The 27,276-nt window shown below is 39.0% G+C and overlaps 1 protein-coding gene across 13 annotated transcripts in view; it reads left to right on the forward strand.

The window, feature by feature from the left end:
• The window catches only part of EPB41 (erythrocyte membrane protein band 4.1), a 210,258-nt gene that overhangs the window by 137,506 nt on the left and 45,476 nt on the right, over positions 1-27,276 (forward strand). For 6 of the 13 annotated variants that reach the window (XM_072609612.1, XM_072609603.1, XM_072609601.1 and 3 more), the window contains exons 8-14: positions 5,896-5,983; positions 9,687-9,839; positions 12,487-12,584; positions 14,401-14,573; positions 21,429-21,640; positions 25,410-25,451; positions 26,371-26,433. In XM_072609612.1, the coding sequence (XP_072465713.1) occupies positions 5,896-5,983; positions 9,687-9,839; positions 12,487-12,584; positions 14,401-14,573; positions 21,429-21,640; positions 25,410-25,451; positions 26,371-26,433 (829 nt within the window). Of the gene's footprint in view, positions 1-5,895; positions 5,984-9,686; positions 9,840-12,486; positions 12,585-14,400; positions 14,574-21,428; positions 21,641-25,186; positions 25,244-25,409; positions 25,452-26,370; positions 26,434-27,276 lie in introns of all 13 variants that reach the window. The other 7 variants (XM_072609606.1, XM_072609610.1, XM_072609614.1 and 4 more) reach the window with 4 other exon arrangements.

Raw genomic sequence — 27,276 nt, forward strand, 5'->3', positions numbered from 1 at the left:
GCCACCTTGGAGCAGTAGTCTAGGACAGGGGAGGGGAAGCTGTGACCTGGAGGCCCTCTAGATCCTCAGGTGTGGCCCTTTGACTGCCTCCAGACTTCACAGAACTTGAGCACCTATGTCCCCACCCCTGCGCTAGGACACTGGTATTGAACTCAAATAAAAAGTAGAGAGGTACCATTAATCCATAGGTAAGGTTCTCTTTGGGAAATTGACTTAGAAAATCACATTTAATGTTATCTATGTTCTATTGTATTTTTATTTCTTTTGTTAAATATTCCCAAATTACATTTTGATTGGCTTTGACAGAATGTTATTGGCTATATAAGGTGGTATGTTTTACACCTTTGGTCAAGGATACGTAGATGATGTATATATTCTTATACTATATATATATATATATATATATACATATATATATATATATATATATATATATATGTAAAATAACTCAGTCATTAAAAAGGAGCGAGATAATGCTCTATGAGATCTTGTGCCTGAGGATGTAGTTCACCTGTACCAAATGGCTTAAATTTATCAAGGGTAGCTAGGTGTTCTCCTGTTGTTTATTTACTTATTGTCTTGAGTATCAACTGTCTATTCCGCCCCCCCCCCCCCATCATTTCAAGTGCGAAGGCAGAGAAAACAGAAGATCAGAATTGAGCAGTTCTTTATTTTCTCAGTTGTTAGTATCATCCCATCTACCCAAGCAAATATGCTATGCCTCTTGGAGCCTCCTTTTTCTCTCAATATAATTTGTTAGAAAACAAACCAACCCAAAAGCAAACCAAAAAAGCTCACTTTTTTTTTTTTTTGGCCTTAGCTTCCCACACCAGCGTCAGCTCATGAGCTTTAGCACTCTTGACACTATTTTTTACAGGGCCATCCCATGCTCTTATATTTATCCTCAGTAACTTAGCTTTGCTTCCATTTTCCTTAGTTCTTTTAAAGAATCTTTAAATTGATTGGTGAGTTCCATATATAACCATGTTAGTCCTCTAAATCTATTTTCCCAAAATCTAGGGTACATGTTGGACTGTGCTTGGATTTCTTCTCCTCAGTCACACACTCTGGGAGGGAATAGCCACTTATTCCCATGATTCCCATTGTTTCCACTCCTGCAAACAGTTTCATTCTCTCTTAGTGAGAATCAGATTCAGAAGAGAGTTCACCCTTATTGTTCCCTCCACCTTCTGAAAGAACTCATTATGACTAAGGAAGAGTCAAGAAGTTGTTAGCTTTTCTGCTTTTGGCAGAGAGAAAACATCAGCAGATGACTGGACAAATCATGCATCTGTGCCAGGCTTATGATCTGTTTCTGAGACTTATCTGTTTTCTCTTTCAGTACAGGTGGTTTATAGCATACTTGTGACAAAATCATTTCTGTTTCTCCCTCTATTGACCTCCATCCATATATTCTGTCATGCCTTCTCCTCTGAATTTCCTCACATGAATCTACCTTCTTACTATTCAGTGCTACCCTAGCCCTTCGCTTTTACCTATCCTATTTCTTTCCAATGAGGTATACTCATCTAGAGCTGTGGACCAGTCGTGGGGTTCAGTACACCAAACCTCAGTGATATCTGTGACATCAAAATTTTCCCCTTACATTAAGACCTCTAGTTTCTCTTATTGCCTGAACTTTGGGCATTTATGTGTAAGCATGTAAGATTGTGGAGTTTTACTACTGACTCTTTTCTTAGATTTTGTCTTCTGTGAACATCTGTGTGTCTCAATGTAGCTACCCTCTATGAGATGAAAAGCGCAGGCAGTCTTCTTCCAGTTCCATTCATTTTAGTTTAAAGTCCTTTTAATTACTTTTCCAAGACACTCAACAAATGTATTATTAACAACCTTTGTTAGGTATGCCACATCCCTGACCTAGAACTTGTCAACTTTGTATTTTAAGCTATGGTGTAGAAAGAAGTCCGAATCCTATTCCCAATACCATCTTAGTAGCCAGCTTTTCACTTCCCAAATTTTGAATCCCATGCTCTCATTTAGCAAGACAGGACATCCTGTGTCCCTCTGATTTTGGCCCAGGTCTTTTGACCCAGGACTTCATAAATGGTAGAAATATTCTTTAGGTTCCTTCCTTTAAGGGCAGTATCATTTGTGGTGACATGAATTACCTAAAGTGAGTAGTTATCTGTTTTTATGTCTTGGAACTTTCTCTATTATTTCAATTAATAAGCATTTATTAAGCATTTAGTATGTTCTAGGCCATCTGCTAAGGGAATACAGATACAAGCAAAAAGATAGTCCTTGCCATGAATTAGCTTGCATCCCAAATTCTGTATGTATCTCATATGTACTTATTTATTTACATGTTGTCTCACCCCATGACTAAAGGGTATTCAGGAGGACTAGTATCGCTGGTGTGAAGGCTTGCCAAGCCCGTTTCAGGGCTGCTTATCCATCTTTGGTGTCCACCTGGCACTACACTCTCACCTGTGGCTTCAAGAAACTGTAGTCTGCACAGCAGCCAAACCTTAGTAAAATAGTCAGACCTGTCAGTGGGTTAGGAGAGTGTCTCTCCCAAGCATGTGAAGACTTCCCCCAGTAGAATGATTGGATAAGAACAGTTTGTTCCAGTGGCCATGAAGGCAGCTGAAGCAGATGCTGTAGAGCGCTTAGAGTTTGGTCAGACATCGAAGATGCCAAGGTCATCCGTTACATCCCAGGCCATTGCCAGTCATCCTGACTTTTGTCTTGTCTCTGGACTTCAGTGACTGTGGAAGAGAGAGTGAGGCTCATGACTTTATACAACTCTGCCTCACTTAAATCCAATTCATGAGCAAGTCAAGACTGGACCCTTGCTGGATGATCTCTTACCTGATAGTTTCTGTATCTCTACTATATCATTCATTAAAGGTCAAGCAGCTTCCTCCTCAGAGCATCTGGCTCCTAGCCATTCAGAAAGAGTTTCTAATCATACAGTTGTGCCTTTCCTTTCTTTTGTGTAGAATATTCTTCTACTTTCTAGAATCCTGATTAAAAGGGTCAAGTCTCCTCTCCTACACCGTTAGATCCTTTTTTGTCCATTGAAATCTTGTTTCTTTTTCCTTTAGAACACTTACTTTCCCTAACAACTTGAGAATTTTCTCCCTAACAACTCTTCTCTGAATCCAGGAAGGAGATTGCAGATGACAGTCTCTTAGTGGTGTTGGAAATATAAATATCACACACTCAGTGCAAGTCACTGCACAATTTCTCCTCCTGCTATATCACAGCTGCACTATTTGCTTTAGCATTTCTTCTGCTTTTTCTCTCTGTTGTCAGGCATCACTAGCATCTTGGTTACCCTTCCAGCTAGAGAGGGCCCTAGCCCTGGTAGGTGTAAATCCTTAGGTCACATCTCTAGCTAGTAAATAGAGCATGAAGGACTTGGACTTAGTTTTTCTGACTCAAGGCATAGGGGCCTTTGCAGTACACCGTGCTGCTTTTCACAATTTGACTCTGGCCACCAGAAACACCTTTTTTCACTTTTGGTTGGCTTCACAACTTGTATTGGAATGGACCAGACACACAGCCCTAGGCTTCTTCTTACCTCTATATATTATTTTCCCTTCTGTACTTTTAATAAGTAAAATCCAGGTATAATTCCTTGGAATGTGGTGGAAGATCATTCAGGGTGGCCAGGTCATTAGTAAATCTGATGCATCTCTCCTGAGGTTTTTCCTTTTCCTTCTCTGGAAACACTTTGTTCTTTTTAATGAGGGTTAAGACAGATGGGTTTGGTTGGGGATCTCTGGTTAAGGGAAGAGGCCACTGCTGCTTTATATAGCTTGGGGCGGTCCTGTGGGAAACAGGCATTTACATAGCTTTTCCTTAGGGAAGTGGCTGTATTATTGTTATGAAGAAATTATATTTGATTGGTTTGAATTGCACTGCACTGGAGTGATGATTTTGTCTTGACAGTGAAAAAACATAGAGGCTCCTGCATACTTTGCAGCTGAGAGGAAACTGACAGAGGGGAAGCAAAGACTGTCAAAGTGGAGTGTTTATACAATAAGACTGATTGTTTTCAAACAAATCTAATTCAGTATTTGCCTGCTAATGAGGACATCTTAATAGCAAGGAGAGAGGGCCCCATTATTTGGCTGCTTCTATTAACCAGAGTTGTTTTGTTTAGATCAGTGGGCAGGATACCATCTGTTACCAGAAAATTTCCCTTTCATCCAGCCTGCCCCCATTAAGAGTCCTGTTAAGTAACTTCAGCTGCCCTCACATTTAATTCCCAGAATAACTCAATTCAGGAGTATTGAGATAAAAGGCAGCTAAGAGGATATTGGAAATTGTACAATGCCCTCAGTGGATTCAATTTGCTTGCCTTCTTTGCAAGAAGAGACACTGGAAGGTGGGGTGGTAGAGTCTATGCCAGGACTGATGGGGGGGGGGGGGGCTTTAAGGAAATCCTCTAGTAGGTGTCATCTTGAGAAAAAGAATTCTTGCAGGATATTTGCTTATCAGCATTCTTTTTCCAAGATCTCTTCCTAATGAAAATTCCAGTTACTTAGATGCTAGGCAGATGCCTCCAGGAGGTCAATGACAAGAAAGGCCCCAGAGAACAACATATTTATATCTGCCCTCTTTTGTGATAGCAAAGAACTGGAAACAAAATAGATGCCAATCCGTTGGGGAATGGCTAAACAAGTTTGAGCCATAAATGTAATGTAATGTTACTGTGCTGTAAGAAGTGATTGACATGTTGAATAAAAAGAAGCATGGGTAAAACTCACATGAACACAGGCAAAGTGAAGTAAGCAGAGCTAGGAAAAGAGCATATCTGTAACAGAGTAATGTAAAAGAAAAGAACAAAAACAAAATGCTACTGTATGCTTTGAAATTATAATGACTGACTTTGGCCTAAAGAAGAGACATTGAGACGATATTTCCCCTCCACCTGTTTTTCGAAGTGGGGACCTATCGGTGTGGGATAGTGGATATAACATAAAACTTTTTTATATATTGGTTAGTTTTGTAGAATCTTTTTATTTTTTCTTTTATTATGAAAGAGGGAAGAGATGGGTGATGGTGCACTGTGAGAAATATAGGTGATGATAAAAATAAAAGATCAAAATTCATTTAAAATTCCAGTCCTTTAGAATTCATTTAGAATTTAAATTTCTAATGGTTGTTCTGCAAGAAGCCACTGCTTCCTAGTATCATCCTATTATGATGGATTTCATTATCTGTTTCTCTAGTACTTCAAAAACTATATGACCCCCTTAATGTGGGGGCTCTTTCCACTTTGCAGATCACGACACAGCCATACCTTAGTGTGGCTCAGCACTGTGTGTTGCTGTGAGTTAGAGATTCGTTTCCTGGTATGTAGCTTTCTAACTCTGAAGCTCTGCACAGTCAGCTGGGCTGGTCCTTGAACAGCAGTTCTTTTCTCATCCTCTGTCAGCTTGGGAAAGAGCTGCCAGCACTTCCGTAATGTGGATATAGCTTTTAAGAATCCAGGGGTCACTTCCGCATCACTGTGAGGCACTAGAGCAATACTAATGATAATTCATATGTATATGGTGCCTTAAGATGTGCAGATGGACGTCAGTGAAGAGGGTAGGTTTGTATGTTTGTGTGGGTGGATGGATAGATGACAGCTCCTTTGTAGTCAAACTGCTGTAGTAGACAGGATATTTAACTTGGAGTTAAGAGGATCTGAGTTCAAATGTAGGCAGATACTTTCTAACTGTATGGACAAGTCACCTAACCTCTGGGCCTCAGTTTCCTCATCTATAACTTGTGACAGTAAATCACAAGGGTTGTCATGAGGTTTGAATAAGATGATATTTGTGAAGTGCTTTGCAAACCTAAAAGCAGTATATCAATGCAAGCTATTATTATTCATTATGTAAATGATGATATTTGACTTTTTTTTTCTCTTTTAAGGTCTATGACTCCAGCTCAAGCTGATCTGGAATTTCTTGAGAATGCCAAAAAGCTGTCCATGTATGGAGTTGACCTTCATAAAGCAAAGGTAAGGATAGCTTGGGCTTAATAAGTATCTAAAATGTGCAAAAAATGAAAAGGAATAAAATATCCTTCATGTAACTTAAAATACAGTAAGGAAGGTCACATATCTGAGTGAAGGCTGATTCCATACATAATGTCTTCCCTTCTTTTTACTGTGATACCTGAGGAAGAGTATTGAACCTCTTAGAGTTTTAAGTTAGATCTGAAAATACTGCCCTAATTAGTATTATTAATATGAATGTACTTATAATGCATAGAATGTCAGACTTCGTTGAATCTTGATTTCTTTTGCTGAACTGGTTTTCTCCCTCTTCTTTGTTCTGATAAGGGATGGCTCTCTACAGGTGGTAGGGAGAGATACATAGGGAAATTGGGATAGGTGATGTAGAAAGAGAACATAACAATAAAAATGTATTTTTCAAAAGTAATGCAAATAAGTTTTTTCATTGCTACAAAACCCCATAGGTAAACATCCTGCAAAGGCTTCCTCTCATCCCTTGTTTTGTAAGGGGCCCTAGGTGCTTGAAGGATCTGTTAAAATTTGTAGAGTGCAAGCTCTGACAGTTCCTACTAAGCTTTGAATGTGATCACAGTGATAGACTATGTATCTGTCATCCTGAGAACAACTTCATTGAGTTCAAAGAAGCTTTTCCTCCAAAGGTGATGGAGTACCTAAGACATAGAGGACTTGTATTCATTGTTGGTGGGGCAAGAACACATCCCCATGAAAAACCAGAATTAAGAATCCATTTGTTCCTCACACCATCCCTGTGTAGTTGATAGTACAGGGCTATCTCCGTCTTACAAGGTTAAATGACTTACTCAAAGGAAGGCAGGTCATGACTTGTGAAGCCCGTATTCAGACTTTTCTTATTGCCTCCAGATCCGTTGTTTTCTCCATTAAATATGATGAAATCCCCACTGCCAGAGAGATTACAGCCTGAAGAGATGTAGTACTTTGGGTTAGTAGTGTTGATGATGTTTTGCTCTGATGATAGAGTCTTTATAGACAGTTATATTTACAGGTGATGAAAAGCCTCCATTCCACAAATTAGTGATGTTACATTATCTTTAATGACAAGTAGCTCAGAGTAGATGACACCCAGGGTTTCTTCTAGCTCTAGGAATACTGAAACTAGTCTATTTTCCTGAAAGTTTGATGGGCTTTATTCCTCTGAGAGATCACTCAGGGCAGTTAGGATAAATGCTGCATGTTTTGTAAGCCAGAATGAAAAGGATCTTCTAGGTAGAGACCACCACATTAGACAGTGGAGGAACCTGAGGCTAAATGCATGAAGTAATCTGGCTAAGTAAGATGTTATGGCTGTTAAATGTTGGGACTGAGTTTGGCTTCAGGTCCTGAGTTCTTTCAGTTACACCACATTGCTTTTCTGAAATCGAATACTTTTTTCTTATTGTTTTTCTTAACTTGTAACAATGATTTCTCAAGCCATTTGGTGGGTCAGATACATGAATATATCAGCATCTTGTCGGACAAGAGACAAAACTGAGACCCTCTGAGTCCCCTGGAGAAAGCGATTGATTTTTGTGTACTTATCAAATTCCATTTTGTATTATTGCAACATCACATTGTGGAAAAGGCACTAACCTGGGAGGGAGATGAGCTGAATCTTAGTCCCAGCTCTGATGCTGACTAGTTGTATAACAGTGAGCATGTCACCTTTTTAGCTTCTTCAGCTTCTTCATCTGAAATTTGGGGATGATAACACTTGTATAAATTGTTGCATTTGCTGTGGAGAGAAAGTGCTTTATACACCTTAAAATACTTTAAAAATTTGAGCCATTATTAATATTTGTGTATTTGTTTTATTCTCTTTACCTCATGAATATAAACTCCTTGAATGCAGGAATTGCTTTATTCATGTTTATATCCAACACAATCTGTTGCACAGATCTTTGTATATATTAGGCATTCATTATGTTTGCTGAATGAAAAAATGAAAAACAGAATCTGGTAGCAAATGATTTAAGATGTGAACTTTGTGTTGTTACCAGAGATATGTGAGTATTTAAAAGGTAGAAATTAAGGCTGTATTGATAGTTTTTATTTAATAACATGATATGTTATTAAAGCTTAAAGCTGCACTAAGACTTTTGGGACACCCTGTGTAACAGAAGCTCTCAGTCTTCATGCTGTGAGCAGGCAGCAGGTGCCTGAGGATGTGATGTGTGTACTCAGAGCTATTCTTCTGTAGACTGATTAATCCTGTGAAATATAAATTTGAGTTTAATCTCTTCCTGTTATTAGTAAAACATTCTTTTGTTAAGTTCCTGCTTTATGCAAAGTACTGTGGTTGTGTATACCTCTGCAGGTTGGTTTTGTCAAGTAAGTATTTCAAGGTTTAAGGGGACATGTTATCATCAATGACAGGCGGCGCTGGCGTTGAAGTCAGCAAGACCCGGTTCAGTTCCTGCTTCTGGTGACATGTGGGCTCTGTGACCGAGGGGAACAACATGGGCTTTTGCCCCAAGCCGCTCTCTAGGATTTTCAGTTGTAGGGGAGCTGTTGATCTCTATCAGTGGGGAGAGAGTTTAAACACAATGAGTTCCTCACACTGATGAAATCACAGGTCCTGACCCTTCACCATCATTTCCTTGCAGGTTATTAGATGTTTGCCTCTGGTTTTTGGAGGTCTAGAATTTACGGTAGCATTCACTTTTTTTCAGTCAGTAGTTCAACTTGTGTTTATTAAGCACTTGCTGTATAGCTATCTAGGTGGCTATCAGGAAGACCTGTGTTCAAATCCCAGTCATAGACACCTACTGGGTATGTGACTCAGGGCAAGTCACTTATCTTTTGTCTGCCTATTTTTTCGTCTGTGAAACGATGACACTAATAGAACCTTCCTCCCAAGGCTGTTGTGAGGATCATATGAGAGAATATTTGTCAAGTGCTTTGCAAACTTTAAAGTCTTATAAAATGCTAGCTGTTATTACGACCCTCTGTGCCAGACACTTTAGCAGGCACTGGGGATATAAAGACAAAAAGGTAGCATTCCCTACCCCCAGCAACTTACATTCCTTTGAGAAGTTAACATGGACATATATAAATATATGCAGAATAAAAGCAACTGTATAAAATACAACAAACACTTATGGGTCTGCTGTGTGCTAGGCACTCATTAGGAACTGGGGCTTCAAAGAAAAAACACAATGGGCCCTGCCCCCCAAGAAGCTTACTTGTTATTGGGTGAGATAGCATACACCTATATAAGGATATTTAAAAATGTGCAAAGCAGATAGAAGATAATTAGTTGAGGAGGGAGGCACTAATAGTGACTAGGAAAGACCTCATGGAAAACAAAGTTCTTGAGCTTTGTTTTGACAGAAACCAGGCATTCTAAGAGGCAGAGCAGAACAGGGAGCGGTAAGCAAGTACAGCTAGAACAAAGGCGTGGAGGTGGGAGATGGTGGTATGTGTGACAAGACAACAGGAAGGTCAGTTTGACTGGGTCTTAGAGTGTGGGAGGGAAATAGTGTGTGGTAGAGCAGGAACAGTGGGAGGGGGTCTGGTTGCAAATAAAAGTTTATATGTGATCCTAAAGGTGATAGAGAACCAACCACTGGAGGATATTTAGAAATGGGATGACATGGTCAAAATAGCATTTTAGGAAAATCACTTTTGTATAATACAGATAAATGTTTTTTGTGCAAGTTTGAGATGTTGACATTTGCTACTGTTTCAGGACTTAGAGGGAGTGGACATCATACTGGGAGTGTGTTCCAGTGGCCTTCTTGTTTACAAAGACAAGCTGAGAATTAACCGCTTTCCTTGGCCCAAAGTACTGAAGATTTCCTATAAGCGTAGCAGCTTTTTTATCAAAATTCGACCTGGAGAGGTATGGAGTCCTTGCCTTTTCCCTCAGACTAGTCATAGGTTCAGCATAGATACTGCTTCTCCACTCTACTTTTACCATGGCCTCCTCGCCAGTAGTGGTTCAGGAACTGATTATTCATTGCATGCTTAGCCTCCTTGGTGCTTTCCTTCCTCATCCTTCCTGTTGACCTTTCAGGTGTCTCACAGGGCAATAGAAGGGACTTCAGTGATCCTCTAATACAAACTAATTGTGAAGAAATTGAGATACAGAGAAGGGGAAGCAAAAGAGATAGTAAGTGGCAGAGTCAGGTTTGAACTCAGAGCTTCTAACTCTGAAAACACTGTTCATTCTGCTGCTTGTTGGGAAATTGTCTACTACCATGTAGAGGAGCCCAAACAAGTCAAATCAACGAGCAGTTTTTAAGGGCTTACTGTTCTAATAAATACAAATTAGTTAGTTTTGTTTCCTGCTCGTGCTGGTAAAAACACGGCAGCAAAATAATTTGACATTGATGCTAACCATGAGCTGTGTTTTAAGAACTGCCATCATCTGATTGTTCTGCCACCCTCTATCTTCATGGATATTTGAGCCTTTTCCTAGTTAACTCTAACATAGTATTGTATCCCTGTTGAACTCTTAAGAAGAATCCCTCAGTGTGGAGCTTCCGGCATCAATGTCACCGCGTGTGAAGTTACGTACCCAGTGGCCTAATGTTGTTTTGTGGTCAATTTTCACTTTGTAGTGTAAATGATTCATTCTTTTTTATGTAGCACCACCTGCTGGTGAAAATTGGTCTAATGTAAGCATTTTTGTATTTGCACAGCATTCAAACATTTTAAAGTATTTTTAAAACTAATACTTTTTTTAAAAAAAGCACCTTTAAGCATTGAGAAAGATACAGCGATAACAGGCAAAGCATAGATGCAAAGAATATTAAAAGCTCTAAGGAGACTTGGAGCATCTAGTCCAGCCTTTTATATTAATATATAAGGGGAGAAAATTGAGGTCCCCAAAGACCTTTACTCGTCCAGTGTGAGTGTTTAAGCCAGGGCTAAAATCTAGGACTCCCAACTCAGAGCCCAGTGCTTTTTTCCATTCTGACACACTGTATTGTCCTTAAAGCATTTATTCATCACCTAATTGAGCTTGCCTTTGTGTGTAAGTATTGTAAAGTAGGTAAAAACACATATGCAGACATTATGTAGATAGTTAAAATACTGAAAAACTTAGGATAGGCATAATTAAATACTTAATTCAGTAAACCAGGCATTTGAGAGACTTAGCTTTCTGAAAAGGTGAGTCTCATAATTCAAATGACAGATGGTCCTAAAATTCTGTTTATGTAAGATGGATTAGACCGACAGCTCTGTTCATTCATTTAGGCATCTCTCACTTCAGTGAAAGTGAAAGGAAAAGCTAATTAGTTGCCACCTCTTCATTACATCTGTTCATAGAAACAAGAGGATATATACATACATATACATATTATACATATAAATAAAAGAACCTGATTTAGATCATTATTCTGAATTTCCTAACCTGATAACCATCTCTGGAATTGCTAATGAGTAATTCCCATGACTGGTTCTGAGAATCACCTAGTATTACATGCACTGGTCATTGAGTGAAGTCTGGTGATCTCAGAGAGAAGAAAAATTCAGAGTTGGGGGGAGGGGGGAACCTGCTGCCTTGAAGCCACATATGTCCTTCTAGGTCCTTGGGTGCGACCTTTTGATTGAGTCCAGGTTTTATACAACAAATTCATTTTTTAAGGGGATTTGTTTTGTGAAGTTTTAATTCAATCAAAGGACTGCACTTGAGGACCTAGAGGACCACATGTGGCCTTGAGGCTGCAGGCTCCCCATCTCTGGTAGATAATCTACACATTTGATAATAATCACTCTCATACCAATCAGAAATGAATTATAATTGATCTGTTTAGCAGCGCATCTTCCTACCCACCTAGAAGAATTAGCTGAAAAAAAATGTATAGTTGAGACTCTTTCCCTCTTTGGACAAAAAATAAAGTATACTGTTTGACTTTGTAATAGTGGAAGAAAGTATCCTATCTTAACAGGAAAAAAGCTTTCCCTTCAATAAATTAATTAACTTCTAACAAGCTTAAAATTTTCACTTGGTGTCCTATGTTCCCAAACTGATAACATTTGTTTTAATAATGCCATATAGGTCTGAATATAGCCCACACTTTCCACCCAAAATCCTGTCCTGAGTTTAAAACCTTAATATAACATCTGATAACACATTTTTCACTGTATGCCTATACATTTTTTCCTTCAGAGGTTCTCATTTTAAAGAGATATAGGTAGAAATTGTAGAAGGGCCAATTTTGGCTAACGTAAAGAAAAGCTTCTTAAAGAAAAGCTGTCCAGAAGTAAAATGTGCTGTCTTAGGAGGTAGTGAGTTCTCCATTCCTGGTGAGTTTTCAGGGGAAGGCTGGTGAGCTACTTGTTGGAAATATTGCAAAGGGAATCATTGTTTAGGTATGGGCTGTTCCTTCCAACTTAATTGATATGGCTAGAGGTATTGCCCTGTATTCTGGAATGGTTTATATTTGGAGTAATATAGGCTTTTAGAAGCCTATATTTTTGTGGATATAGAACTGTTCTTATCAGGACACTCAATGGTTGATTTTTTTTTTTTTAAATAGCATGAGCAGTATGAAAGTACCATTGGATTCAAACTTCCCAGTTATCGAGCAGCTAAGAAATTGTGGAAAGTATGCGTAGAGCATCATACCTTTTTCAGGTATATTTCTTACTTAAGTATTTCTTAAGGCTAAATATTCTCCTTTTAACTCTCTTATTGTAATTTAATTTGACAGATAGTAATTAAAAATGTTGGCACAGTGCTTCTTTGTATGGTTGGGTGGTATTCTATCCAGCTTGTGTAAGTTCATCTTCAGCAATCCAAAATAAGCCAAATTCTTCTCTTTGAGTAGTGAACAGACTCAGGCAGACATGCCTCAATATTTTCATGATCTATGGGTGGGTGGAAGAAGAGAGCTCCTTTACTGTCCCGGGAGCTCAGTAGCCATCTCTGTAGTCCTAAGGCAGGACCAGGAAACAATAAGAGGGGGAACTAGTTAGTGTACTTTAGCCATGAGGGTTTCTATTCACTCACCTCACTGTCCCCGTGGGTGGCTTTTGAAATCTACACTGTGTGGACCTAGTGGTTGTTGCATAGTGAGAGTGAAACTTCACACAGGACCAGCCCTGAGGCCCAGCTGTTCTAGAGAATCAGAAAAAACCAGAAAAGCCTTTTTTTTCCCCTTCAGTTTTCATGAGATCATGTTCTAGTGCTTTTCTACACACACAGGGAGAATCTGCCTCCTCTCTTGGCATTGGCCGGCAGGCCAGGGAGAAGACCTTCTCACTTGGCTCCTCCTGAGAAAATGGTGTAACTGCTACTGGCAATAGTGACGGTTTATATGGTGCTCTGAGGTTTGCAAAGCGCTTTACAAACATGATCTCATTTGATTGTTACAGCAACTTTGGGAGGGAAGGAGGTGCTGTTATCCCATTTTATGTTTTCCTATACATAGTAACAGTGGACAGGGATCAAATACAGGGGAAAATATGTTATTTTCCATTTCCATTATAGAATAAGTTGTGAAAGCAATTGTTGGGTCCATCCTGGGACTGACGTTAGCTATTGACATTACAGATATCTTTTTTTTCCTTTAATCTAACCAAGAAAAATGTAGGATTTCAGAAAAGAGAGGGAATAGTAGAAAAGAAGACACTTGAATATGTTAATGTATTGTGATGTGGTGTAACTTTAATGTATTGTGATGTGGAATTTGGCTCTAGGTGATTAGTCATTTTGTAGAATGATATTTAAATAAGCCCACTGTGTTCATGAAAATTCATATGTAATAATATAGTCCTTCATTTCAAATTATGGAGAGAAATATATGCTGAATTAAATTATTTTTCCTCCTCACAGGAATTATTTGATTTAAATCCTAATTGGATGAGGAAGCTTAATGAAAAGATCCCAGTGTCAATTAACTTTCACATAGTGCTTTGCAGTTTTGCAAAGTGCTTTCCCTAGTAGAGGTATTGTTGTCCCAACTTGTTAGATTCTTAGGGAGGTGAAATGACTGGCCCAGAGGTGGCAGATGACAGAACCAGGGCACTTGGATTCAAAGTCCAGTGCTCTTCCTACTAGATCATGCCACCCTTTCAAATCTTATCCTTTTTGGCTCATTAACACTTAAGAATCACACAGAAAGAACATTGTGTGTGTGTGTGTGTGTGTTAGATGGTACAAGATTTTATTAAATTTTAATTGTTGGATTGAATGATATGTTGAGCATTACTTGAGCTTGGGGTGTTTAACATGGTTATTCTTGGTTTTCATATATTATAGACCCCTAAGAAAGAGTATTTGAGAACTGACAGAATTAGTAATATAATTACTTTGATAACCTTTTTCTTAGTCTACTTCAAGTTGTTATGAGAAATGTTGTGAACCATTTTTTTCTCTTGAAATATTCTGCCCTGTACAGTCTTTGGGTCTTGAAATCGGGAAGCTAAATGCATGTGTGTATCTCTTCCAGACTAACATCCACCGAAACCATTCCCAAGAGCAGATTCCTAGCCCTAGGATCCAAATTTCGTTACAGTGGCCGGACTCAGGCCCAGACCAGACAAGCCAGTGCTCTTATTGACAGGCCTGCACCACACTTTGAGCGTACAGCAAGTAAAAGAGCCTCTCGGAGCCTCGATGGAGGTTTGTACTGAATGCTCTTCCTCTCTTTATTTCTACGTTATCCCTAATAACTAAGGGGAAGGAAAAGGATTACAGTTCTCTACAAATCAACTCTGTTCATGACATCATAGATTTTTAGTGCTGGAAGAGACCTTAGAGGTTCAGATTCACAGAACTGGAAGAATGCTTGCGGATCACTTAGTGCAGCCCTCCCACTTTACAGATTGGCCCAGAGAGGAAGGGATTTATCTGTATGGTAACATAGCCAGTTACTGAGTGACAGAACTAAGAGTAGAATCCTGTTCTCTCATTTTCAAGTCCATGGTTCTTTCCACTCCACCTCTGGTGTCCTGTCTGATCTGCCCCTCTTTGTAATTCCTTTTTTATATTCTGAAAACAATAATGGGAGCAGGAGAGACTAGTAAAGGACCTGCCCACATATTGTGCTGTACTAAAAATAATACTGTGCAAAAGGAATTCAGTCTTCCATATCCAGAGAAAGAACTATGGCATTGGATTGCAGAATGAAGCAGACCATTTTCTTTTGGATTATGTTTTGTTTTGTTTTATGATTTCTCCCTTTTATTTTAATTCTTCTGTGCAACATGACTAAGGTGAAAATGTATTTAATAGGAATGTATGTGTAAAACCTGTATAAGATTGCACACCATCTCAGGGAGGGAGGGGGGAAGAAGGGGAAGGAAGAGGAAAAAAATCTAAGATATATGGAAGTGATTGTAGAACACTGAAAACAAATAAAATAATTTTTTTAAAAATGGGAGTCAGCAGATACCTGCTTTCTAGGTGTGGTGTATTTTAAAATGCCATAGGATCTTGGCGCAGCCCAATTGTGACAGAGTGAGTTGCACCTCTCTCTGGACACCTCCAGTGATTTCTTCAACAAGACCCTCCAAGAAAGATCTAGTAGTATTTGGAGGCAGATCCTCAGAAATACTTACCAAGCACCTCTTATATGCCGGGCACTGTGGACTCAAATAAAAAGAATGAAGCAGTTCCTACTTCAGCAGAACAAATTGCACTTGTGATCAGACAGCAGAGTGAGAAGCTTCTCCTAAGGCTCGTCTGCCCCTTTTCTGGTTCTACTTCTTTAGATGAATCAATCATGGGTGGAGAACAGGCTTACCCAAGGCAGAGAAGACTTTTGTGCCACCTCTTAGTGACACGCGTCTTTCCCTTGGACCTTCCCTACTATTTTGAGTCTGAAAGAACTGTGGTCATTGACTGTTTTTTCTGATAGGCGTTGTGAGCGTAGGGAACGGTCGTTACAAACTGAGAGGCAGAAGAAAGGACAGGTGTGTGTGAAAGGAGGCCAGTGCAAGGCAGTGAGATGGAGAAAATTTTGATAAGGCAAAGATACCAAGGTAGCGCTCTAATAAGCAAATAACTAAAGCAACAATATGTAATTAGCTCCATAGAGCAGTAAAGCAAGAGCACTGTTGGCTCCAAGTGAAGAGAGGTCATTTGGTATGAGTAGGTATATGTTCCCCAGTTTTCTGGGTGTTAGCAAATCTCCCTATTAGATTCCTAGTTTGTTCCTGTCAGTTATTAGGTTCACGTAGGTAGTGTATGTCTCTTTGTCAGTTCCGTGGAGTGAGGCATTGTAGTGAACTTCCTAAAGGCCCCTGCTCTTACCTCCTCGTTCTTCCTCTGGACTTAGACTACATGAGGTTATACATGTTGGAAGTAGGAAGTCGGATGTGACTTCTCTTTGTACTTTTGAACATGGCTTAGGGCTCAAGTTATCGTCTGCACTGGTATCTTCAGTAAGTTAGGGGTCCATGAAGTGGCATTTTCCATCATTCCCTCAATTCACAGTTTTTCAAGTAGTTAGAAATGAGACATAGAATAGTTTGATATTTTGAAACTTGAAACCAGTCACCGCTTCACAAGTCCCATGAAGAAATGGTACTTGTCTAAAAATGATTGTTGTTGTTGTTACAATAACATTTTAATAAATTTATTAGCCTTCACTTTTATACAGTACCTCCTTTCACAGCACTTTGCTTGTAAGCCCCCTGTAGAATAGGTGGTGTAAGTGTGCTCCACTTTACAGATGAGGAAGTAGTAACTGAGAAGGTGAAGTGACTTGACCTAAGCCAGTACAGGTGATAAGTAACTGGGAGAGAGAGACAGATAGATCTTGTGCAGACTCTTACTAAGTCAAGTGCCCTTTCCACTTCAGAACCTTCTTGCCTTTGTAAACTTAGAACAACCATTTTATATAGTCATTCCCATAAGAGAAAACATCGAATTCAGAAGGATGTGGTGATGATTGAAATTTCAGATGGATAGCCTGGGGAAGATTCGAGAGAAGGACATGATTACCAAGAATAGATTTAATTCTTGTAACAGACAAACATATTATAGCAGAGGATAGGATGACAACCAATAGATGGAAGATACAGGGAGCAAATGTACGTGAACTTCCTAAAAGGAATGGGTTGCCTGAAGGTGCAACAGTTTCCCTGTCACTGGAGGCGTTCAGACAGAGATTGAGGGACCACTTGTCTAAGTTATTGTAGTGAATAATCATGTTCCAGGTGGGGGATGGTGATAGACTAGAATCTAGTCCAATTTTTACAGAACAAATCCTTTTATTAAAGGGATTTGTTCTGTGGAGTTTGGATTCAGTCAAAGGGGTATACTTGAGGACCTAGAGGGCCACATGTGGCCTTGAGCCCACAAGTTCCCCACCCCTGGACTAGGTTATTGGTAAAATTCCTTCCAGCTCTGAGTTTTTAATCTCTTTTCTTCTCTCTGACCTTTGCTTCTGATTTTCTTTATCAAATACCCCTTCCCCTATCACAGCTCTCTCTTTTTTGCTTAGAACACCGAGTGCTAGGGTAGTAATACCGAAGATGTAAAAAACTTGGCTCTGAGATATTAGTCCTGGATTAAAACCAAATACAATGTGTTAAAATAACACATGGTGAAAGCATGGACCATGTTACTCTGATGCCAGACAGAACTGAATTAAAACCTTGGGAGGGGGTGTGGATACACATGTACGATGATGCTTTTAACACAACTGTGAAGCAAAATATTTTGTCACACTCCTCTGTGTTGACAGATTTGGGTCTGCCATCTGCTTTTATACCACATTGTCTGGCTCAGAGCAGCAGTGACAGTCACCCTAGAGTAACAAGGACTTGTAAGAACTCAGCAGTCTCCTTGAGTGGCACAGTAGAGTTCTGCCTTTCTGAGTAATCATTTGTTGGATTCTTTCTTTGATGAGTGAGGACAGTGACAAAGGCATCTTTCATTGGCCTGTGGATGCTGTGTAGTCGTGTGATGTAAGTAACAGCTTCCATTTACGTACAACTTTGCAGCTCTTGAGACCTCCATATCCATTATTTCATTTGACCCTCCCAACAACCTTCCTTATCCTTTTGTGGTTGGGGAAGCTGAGCCCTGAGAGGTTAAGTGGTTTGCCAATGGTCAGGCAGCTAGTAAGCAGTAGAGGGGCTCTACTCCAGGGCTTCTCACTCAATTTATTAATACTTCTCTTATACCACTGACTAGTTTTTAAAAATTCTTCTCTTTATCTCTTTGAATTAATAATACCAGGCATTTAGGGAGTGCTCTAAGGTTTACAATGTTTATTACATACTTTATCTCATTTCTTCTTCACAGTCTGATGAAGTAGGTAGGTGCTTCAGCTATTATCCTCACTTTCCAGATGAAGAAACTGAAGTCTGACGAGTTTAAATAATTTGCCCAAGGACACCAAATAGTAAATGGTAGACAGGTCTCACACACAGGACTTCTGATTTCTAAAGCCATTGCTTTTTCTGCTGTATTACTGAGGAACTTTATTAATTTCTCCTCTGTCTATTTTAACTTATCAAATTAGCATCGGAAGGTACCTTAGCAGTTATCTAGTCTAGCAATTATCTGAAGCACAAATACTCTCTGAAATTCTGTGAATTCTTCAACTGGACTTCCATCATTCTACTGAATCTGCTCTCTCCAAAGTTACCAGTGTTCTTTTAATTGCCAGATCTAATGGCATTTTCTCAATCCTCATCCTTCTTGACCTCTCTTCATCCTTGTACACTGTTATTTACTGTCTTCTTGAGACTTTCTTCTCTTCAGTTTTTTGTGACATTGTTTTCTCCTGGTTCTTCTCTTACCTCTCCAAACTCCTCATTCTCCTTTTCTGTATCTTCCTCTAGATCACATCTTTTAACCCTGAGTGTTTCCCCAAAACTCTGTACTGGGTCTCTTCTCTTTTCCCTATAGCATTTATTTGATGATCACATTAGCTCCCATGGATTTAATTAAAATCTCTATGAAGATAATTGTTAGATCTGTTTATCCAGCTCTGACCTTACTCCTGAAATTCCATTTCCTGTCTTCAAGTGCCTGTTGGACATGTTGAACTGGATATACCATACACATCTTACAGGAGGGAGGGGGGGGGAGAGAGAAATTATTTATTTCAATTAATTATGTCCTTGAAACTGGAAATTAAATCAAAAGAGGAGGAGAAATCATGGTAGGTAAAAGACCCAGGATCCATAAAGGGGACTTCCTAAATGTGTATGGGACTTCCTTGAAGATTATGAGTTCCTCATCATGGTGAATCTTCAGGCAAAAGTTAGAGAATTGTCAGGGAGGTTGTAGAGAGGATTCCTGGCCAAGCAGAGGCGGTCCCTTTCCACTCTGTGCTACTGTGGGTCACCATCGCTAGGCTACTGATTTTACTATCCTAAGCTTGTACTTTTTTCATCCTCCTTAAACGATGCCACACAGCTTCTCGCTTGTGTACAATTGAGAATGAATCAGTTTGATGGTCCAGGGTTCTTGGGGGTGATAAAAGAGGCCAGAAAAGCTTCATCCAGTTTTGACCTTCTCTTTTTGGAGGAGTGATCACTGAAAGTTTCAAAATTCATGCTATTTTAAAAACAAAGTAAGGCCATATGTTGCATTTTAAGAGGTTTTGAGTCTGGTTCATGTATCTCCATTTATAGGTGCTGGAAAGCAGTAGGGATTTAGAAGACGTATCTGAAATCTAATTCACTTTGACAGACTCTAGAGACAGAGGTGGATCAAACATGATCCCTGCCTTCCTAAGGATTATAATCTAGCAAGAGGGAATAGAATACATACATACAGAGAGAGAGAGAGTTTGTATAAGTGTATCTGTCTAAATTTACTAGCTACATACTAACCATAGTGCATAGTAGAATATCAAAGTCTAAGTAAGTCCTGGATGGTGTAAATGGGTAGAACAGTTCTTAGGAGGGACCTAAATCTATGAAGTCTATAAGATCTTTTCTAATGAGTCCAAGAATATTTCTGGGAAAAAATCAGATGATAGGACTTTCCCTAGATTTCAATTCAACATATATTTATTAGGTACCAAATGTGCAAGGCAGTTGGGTGAGGTGTTGAAAACTGCCCTCTCTTGGCATTTAAAACCTTTCTTTAAATACCTGGCTCTAACTTGCTTTTCTAGGCTTATTACACCTTCCTCCCTTTTACTTACTCTGTATTCCAAACAGGCCCTTTTAATGTTGGTGATACCTAGCTTTCTCCCAGCTCCATGCCTTGGTACTAGTTTCTGTCCCAAGTCTACACTTTTTTCTTTATCTCTTGGAATCCCTTGTTCCCTTCAGACGTCAGCTCAAGCATCCCCTCCTACCTAGTTTTGCTCCCCTCTCCTAAGCTAATAGTAAGTAGACTCCTTCCTAGAAAGAGACTTCGTATTTTTTTAGTAGCTTATGTGTTATTTCTCCTGATAGCCTGAGTTCCCTGAGAACAGGGACCATTTTTGTCTTTGTATCTCCCACACCTCCCATCAAACCTGGAACATCATATGCAATTAATAAATGCTTGTTGTTTGATTAAATGATGAAAAACTACATAGTTCCTGTCCAAAGTGCTTTTCACAACACTCTTTGAGATAACTAGAACTAATGTTATTATCCACATTTTACAGTGGAGGAAACTCACCTGTCAATAGTCATTCATCTCCTGTCTCAATCCCAGACTTCCTGACTCCACACCCAGTGCCCCTTCCACTATGCCATGCCATCTATCTCTTTATGGAAGGCGTAGCACTTGAGCTGGGCCTTAGGGGCAGAGAAAAAATATTAGCAGACACAGATGATAAGGGAATGCATTCTAGGAAATTCTGCATGAATGCATAGAGATGGAAGAGTAAAGGACAGTCACAGTTAGTGGTTCCTTTTAACTGGAGCACCGAGAATGTGAATGGGAGTAATCGTGTGAAATGATGCTAGAGAGGTAGAGGAGAGCTAGATCGTAGTGAGCCTTATTAGCCAGCCAACAAAGTTTGTATTTTCCCTCTTTTATGAATTGGGAGTCTCTCAAGGAAGGGAAAGAATATGACTAGATTTTGGCAGCTCAGTGGAGAAGGGGGAAAAACTGGAGGAAGGAAGATAATCTTTTAGAATATTCCAGGTAAGGCTATTACAGTAGTTGAGGTGAAATGTAATAATGACCCAGATTAGTGGTATCGATGTGACTGTACCACATGAGAGAGATGGGGGAGGTTGAATCAATAGTGATCTAGTAGTTGTTAAGCTCCTACTATGTGTCAGACAGCAGGACTTGACAACTGATTAGATGTGGGAGGAAGGGAGAAAGAAGAGTCAATGATCAGTGGGGTTTTAGGCCTGAATGACTAGATAACCTGCCTCTTACTTACAGAGATAGGGCAAGAAGGAAAGACAGATTTCAGGTGGAAAGACAGTTAAGTTTTGGACGTATGTACTACAACATGCATGAGTGTGGCTACCAAGGTCATAGTTTCTGTGTGCAGTGGTTTTTGAAATGGGGCATTGTGAATCTTGCCCTCTTTTTACCTTTCCTCTTCTCTCCATCCAGCTGGAGCAGTAGAGACACCAGATCGAAGCCCTCGGCCTACCTCAGCACCAGCCATCGCTCAGAGCCATGGCCCAGAAGTCGGCTTCCCTGGTACCTCAGATGGTAAGAAAGCCACAGTGTCTAAAGCGCAGAAGGAAACTGTGAAGGTGGAGGCTCAAAAAGAAGAGGTGGAACCGGAGCAAGTGGAACCGGGGCCCACTGAGGTGTGGGAGGTACGTGTTACCTGAGTGTGTTGTTTGACTAAAGCTCCTGGCCCCTGTGCTCTTTCTGGGTAACAGAGGACGTCTCTAGGCACTTTCTTTGTTCTTCTGTAATGAGGGTGGGTGGAGTTATTGAGTTTTGAGTCAGTGGCTGTTAAGGAGGAGGAATCTGACTCAGAATTTTAGAGCTGAAGGCAGTATTAGAAGATGTCTAGTCGGGCTTCATCAGCTTTTTTTGTGTCCTGGATCCCTTCAGTAGTCTGAAGTTTGTGAACCCATATTCAGAATTGTATTTTAAATATATCAGATAAAATACATACTGATAAATGGTTATCAAAATATAAAAAAAGCTGATTCTCAGATTAAGCACCCTGAGCTAGTTCAGCTCCTTCATTTTACATACAATTCCATCATTTTACATAGCTATTGTCTAATAGTTTTATTACATCAAAATTGAGGCCGAAGGAAAGAAATTGACTTGTCTATTGTTACATGGCATGTAAATGGCAGAGTTGGGACTGGAACCCAGGTCTCCTGACTCCCAAACTGGTGTTCTCTTGACTTGTACCTCCATCTGTCATCTGACCCTTCTCACTTTTCTTGTTCTTTTCTTTTGACATGATAGTGTCATCAAGGAAAAGAGCTCCTTAAATTTTTTATTGCTATCTTTTGTTTTTACATGTCTTAAATTTCTTCTCTGTATCCCTCCCCTTCTTCCCTCCTGGGGAGACATTCCTTATAACAGAATATTTGAAAAAGGGAAAGAAAAATTAGAGGAAAAAAATTCCAGCAAAACCAATCAATATATCAAAAAAACTTATGTTATATACGGTGTTCTCATATTTGTAGACCTCCCTCTCATCACCACCAGCTGAGTAATAGGGAAGGGGGGGAAAATGTCAAAAGGCTTCTTTTTTAATTCTACAAAATACCTATACATTTGAAGTCTGCACAGCTGTTCCGGAATAAATTGTATATATCCACTTGATGCGAAAAGCCAGTATATAAAAGTCCAAATTTACAAAATTAAATGATTATTTGATTTACAACAGGATTTTTTGATACACAACTTTCCCAATGGAAGTTCTCTAAGTAGTAAAGCTTAAATGGTTTAAAATAATCTGATATACATACAACTCTTCCAGAGTATGTTTATTTCATAAACAAGATCCATGTATATGTTGAATTTTTAAGATTTGCCTTACCAATGAAGAGAAGCCATTCTCTTGAGTTTGTTATGCCTCTAAGTTGCTTATACACAGAATCACTGAGCCATTTTGTAAATGCATTAGGTTTATCAGCTGATTTCCCAGAGGAACAGGAATGAGTTAGGATAACCTTGTATATGTTGACACAACTGTTTAAGCATGTATAAGCAATGCTAGTCCTGAGGTGTTCATTTCTCTTTATTAGAGAAAGTACAAATCCCACTATTGATAACATATATATTTCAATCTTTTTAAGAAGAGACTTTAAATTTTATCAAGCAGTTAAGAAATCTAATATCCATTAGATTCTCCGGAAGTTCCACCACCTCAGCAATTTGATTAAACGTGTCCTTTCTGTGCTAATTCTTCACCCAGACTACAGATTAGACTGGGTCACATTAGAGTCACAGAATTTTAGACTTGGAAAGGGACCCTTGGAGGTCACATAGGCCAACCCCTTCATTTTAGAAGTCAGCAAGGTGAGACCCAAAGAAGGGAAATAATTTGGCCAGGTCTTGTGGCTAACAATTTGCATGTATGGAATTTAGACCCAGGCGTCTTGACTTCAAGTCCAGCGTTCTTTATGCTATGCCACATGATCTCAAAATATACAGCCGCAGGGATTTTTTTTTTTGCCTATTTTTTGTGCTTTGGGTCTATGTTGGGTCCAAAGAGAGAGAATGTGCATATGTGTGTATATATACAAGCATTGTTATGTCCACCAAGTTCAATATCTTGGGGCAATTAAGTGGGTACAGTGGTGGGAATGCTGGGCCTGGAGTCAGAAAGCCTCATCTTCCTGAGTTCCAGTCTGGCCTCTGACATTTACTAGCTGTGTGACCCTGGGCAAGTCACTTAGCTCTGTTTGCCTGAGTTTCTGCACATCCATAAAATGAGCTGGAGAAGGAAATGGCAAACCGCTCTAGTATCTCTGCCAAGAAAACCCCAAATAGAGTCTCAAAGAGTCAGACACGACTGAAAAACAACTGAACTGGAAGTTCAGTGTCACTAGTGTCTTTATAACAGAGTATCCTAGTGGGCTGTTTTTTCTTGCTCACTGTACAGCCTGGCATTTCTGATGACATTGCCTGTGCCCCTCCATCCTTTACACTGACTGTCTGGAAAGTATTATAACAGCTGGCAGGGAGCTATGTTGGCAATGGCTGAAACTCCTCTGGCCTTCTGCTAATTTACTTATTCCTGCCTGCCTGTAGGACAGACATAATTGTGCCTAAGAATAGCATCCCTTTGCTTTTGTGACTGTAGCAGAGTGGGAAGAATTCTCCCCTGATATGTGCCCCCATTTGAGTGATAGGACTGAGTCTTCTTGCCAATTAATCGTTATGTAAATGTACTTCAGGTAATTTCACTGTAATCAGTTGAAAGCCATCCTAGTGATCCTCAGTTATCTTAATTGTTCACCATATTAACAATAACAATAAACTCTGTTCTGATTTTGTTTGTAGCAAGTTGGAATTGTGGTGCTGAGAAATCTGACATTCACCTAAAACCACATTTATTATATAATCCAAGTAACAAAATAGCTTTGTTGCATAAAAAGAAATTGTGTCTGTTGGATTTGGGCAGTATACTTGATGACACAATGATAGATGGAGTAGTCTGTCACCCTGCATTACTAGTTTGCAGATATCGAGGTCTTATATGCATTGGGTGTATTGTACATTCATCACATTTAATGATGCATAGTGTGCATTTTAAGTCAGAGGATTTTATGATTTAATATATGATTAGCTGAGACATAGGGATGAATGGTTTTCTAAAAAACTGGTCATCTGGCAAAAACTTTGTACTTCCCTTTTTGGTTTTATGTCATATTGTATGTTGTATGTATATTAAATGCAAATGTGAATTATTTGTCTCTTTGAAATATATACCATGCCTCAATTTTTTTGACCTGTGAAATTGTTTTAAAAATATTTCCTGAAGTGCTTTCAGATCACCAAAAGGAGCATAAAGTCGGCTATACAGACACAATGACAATTTAAAGCCTTGATTTTTGGTAATGATTGTGGGTCAACTTCCTTTAAAGAAGCATATTCACTTAAATATGCTTAAGCTAAATGGAAAAACTACCTGGAATCCTCTTTCCTAAATCTATTTTCTAAATGACCTTTTTGGCTTCAAAGTGGGAAAGTGAACTAATAGATTGCTACTGGAAGTGAGTGAGCCCCTTTCCTATAACACCTCCCTCAAGACTGCATGATGATGATTATTTGTTAGATTGTGTTTTACAACCAGCTAAAATATTCAACTTATGTGTTGGGGCAAAGCTATTCCTGAAAAACCCACTAACCTGAAATGTTTTTGCCACTTTATTTCTTAAATGTAGGTGGAAAAAACCCACATCGAGGTCACACCACCCACCATAAATGGTGACCAAATCCAGGTTTGTGCCGACAGTTGCTCATGCTCCTTTTAATTTTTTTCTGCCCCCATTTTTTTCTTCCACCCTTTTTTTCTTTTTTTAAGGTTGTAAAATGAAGGTCCAAGCAAATTTCAATAAACCAACTTTTTATCATTTTTTTCTTTTTTCCTTAATTACTGCAAAACAGCAACCTGCAGAAAAAACAGAAGATCTGATAAGAATGAGGAAGGTTAGATGCTTTTCAATTTTGCAGAGCAACATTGCCACTTTGCCCATGCTCACTTCAAGTTCATTAAAGAGACAGTGACCCATTCTTTTCATTGGCTTCTTGTTGGTTTCTTGAGGCCTGTCCTTACCTCACTTTTGGTATGAGTCATGCTCTCACGTGGAGAGCAGTGATCAGCAAAGGAGACCAAAGGAAAACCAATCCTTCATTCACCTTTTTATGAAATGTGTCAACTAGCAGGTATGGCTTGTTGGTAAGCTGATGCAAATACCATTTTGTTATTAACAGCATTTTATTCAAATTTGTCAAAATCACCATCAAGGAAGTAGTTTTGTGGTATTGTCAGAAACTGGCCTTGTTTGCCCATCCCTCCTTTGCTTTATTTTTCCCATCTTATATAAGGGAGATAAACAGTATTTTTACCTCAGAGAGATATCGTATGACATAGATAATCTTATATATCTACCTCATACAGAGCATTAAAGATGTTTGTCCCCAAGTTTTCAACCTGATGTTGAAAAATAAATGAGCATCTTTCCAAGTAGATACTCTTAAGTTTCAAAGCTTTTTAAATGACTTGCATTTTCTCCTTATTTGAAAGATCTTTGTGGCTTTAGATATGAGTAGGAAGCATGAATTTCACGTCAAAGAAGCCAATAAAACAAGGAACACTGTCTGTTTAAATGAAATCACCACATTCTTCCATCACTCATAAACAAATTCATCCATTTTTTTTTTTTGGTGGTAATTGTTTTTCCATTTGTCCTTGTGGTTCCATGATCATTCCATGTTATATCATATGCTGTGTCCCAAACATTTGGTTTTAAACATTTTTTGATTTGCCAATTTGCAATTTTTCCCGCAAGAACAACATTTTAATTTTTTGTGCTTTTCTGTTTTTTTCCTCCTTTCATTTTCACAGAAAAAATCAAAGAGACTAGATGGTGAAAACATTTATATCAGACATAGCAATTTAATGTTGGAGGTTTGTATGAACTTGAAGCTAATTTCAGTTGGTTGCCTGGAACCTTCTGCATTCTTTACTGGCCTCTTTCTTCCTTCTATGCTGCATTTGGTTTTGCATGCTCTTGCATGAGAAAATTTTAGATTTAAAAAATGCTTTTGCATGTTGATAAAACATGAATATTTGCAACCATCTCTCCTGCCTTTTAGTTTTCATCTGTCATACTTATCTGAAAAATATATGATTGGGACTACCTCCATTTCAAATGGGGGACTGGTTAGCTATTGACTTATTTTCAGGAAGTTCATATCATGCTCACAGTCTCCTGAATTTTCCCAAAGATGAGCACAGATCCCAAATAAAAGCTTCATTATTTTCATCTGCTGGTCTGAGACAATATGGAAGAGATAGGGGAATGGTAAGATGGGCAGACTGGAAATGTATTAAGTACATTTAAGTATAGGATCAGAGTGCAGATGAGCTTCCTAAATTCATAGTGTAGAAACCAAAAGAAGGAAGACTAAGAACCCACGTTTATTTAATACTGAACCCGATTTGTTCCTTATGACAGCTCCGTAAAGCAGATTGTGTAAATATCACTATTCCCCATTTACCCATGAGAACACTGGAGTAGAGGCATGACTTGCCTAGGTTTTCACAGCTGATTTAAACCCAAGTTTTCTGACTACCAAGACCAGACTTCTTTCCATTATACTTAACATACTGACATCTTTAAAAAAAAAAAAAAAAAGAGACAGTAAGGAAAAGCAAATCGGGGTACAATGTAGAGAGTAATGTAGGAATGATGAGGTAACTCTCTTGTTATTATCAACATTGGTCAGACTCCCTTCTAACCTACTGTAT

The sequence above is a fragment of the Notamacropus eugenii genome, chromosome 5 (genome assembly GCF_028372415.1).
Source record: "Notamacropus eugenii isolate mMacEug1 chromosome 5, mMacEug1.pri_v2, whole genome shotgun sequence".
Classification (NCBI taxonomy): Eukaryota; Metazoa; Chordata; class Mammalia; order Diprotodontia; family Macropodidae; genus Notamacropus; species Notamacropus eugenii.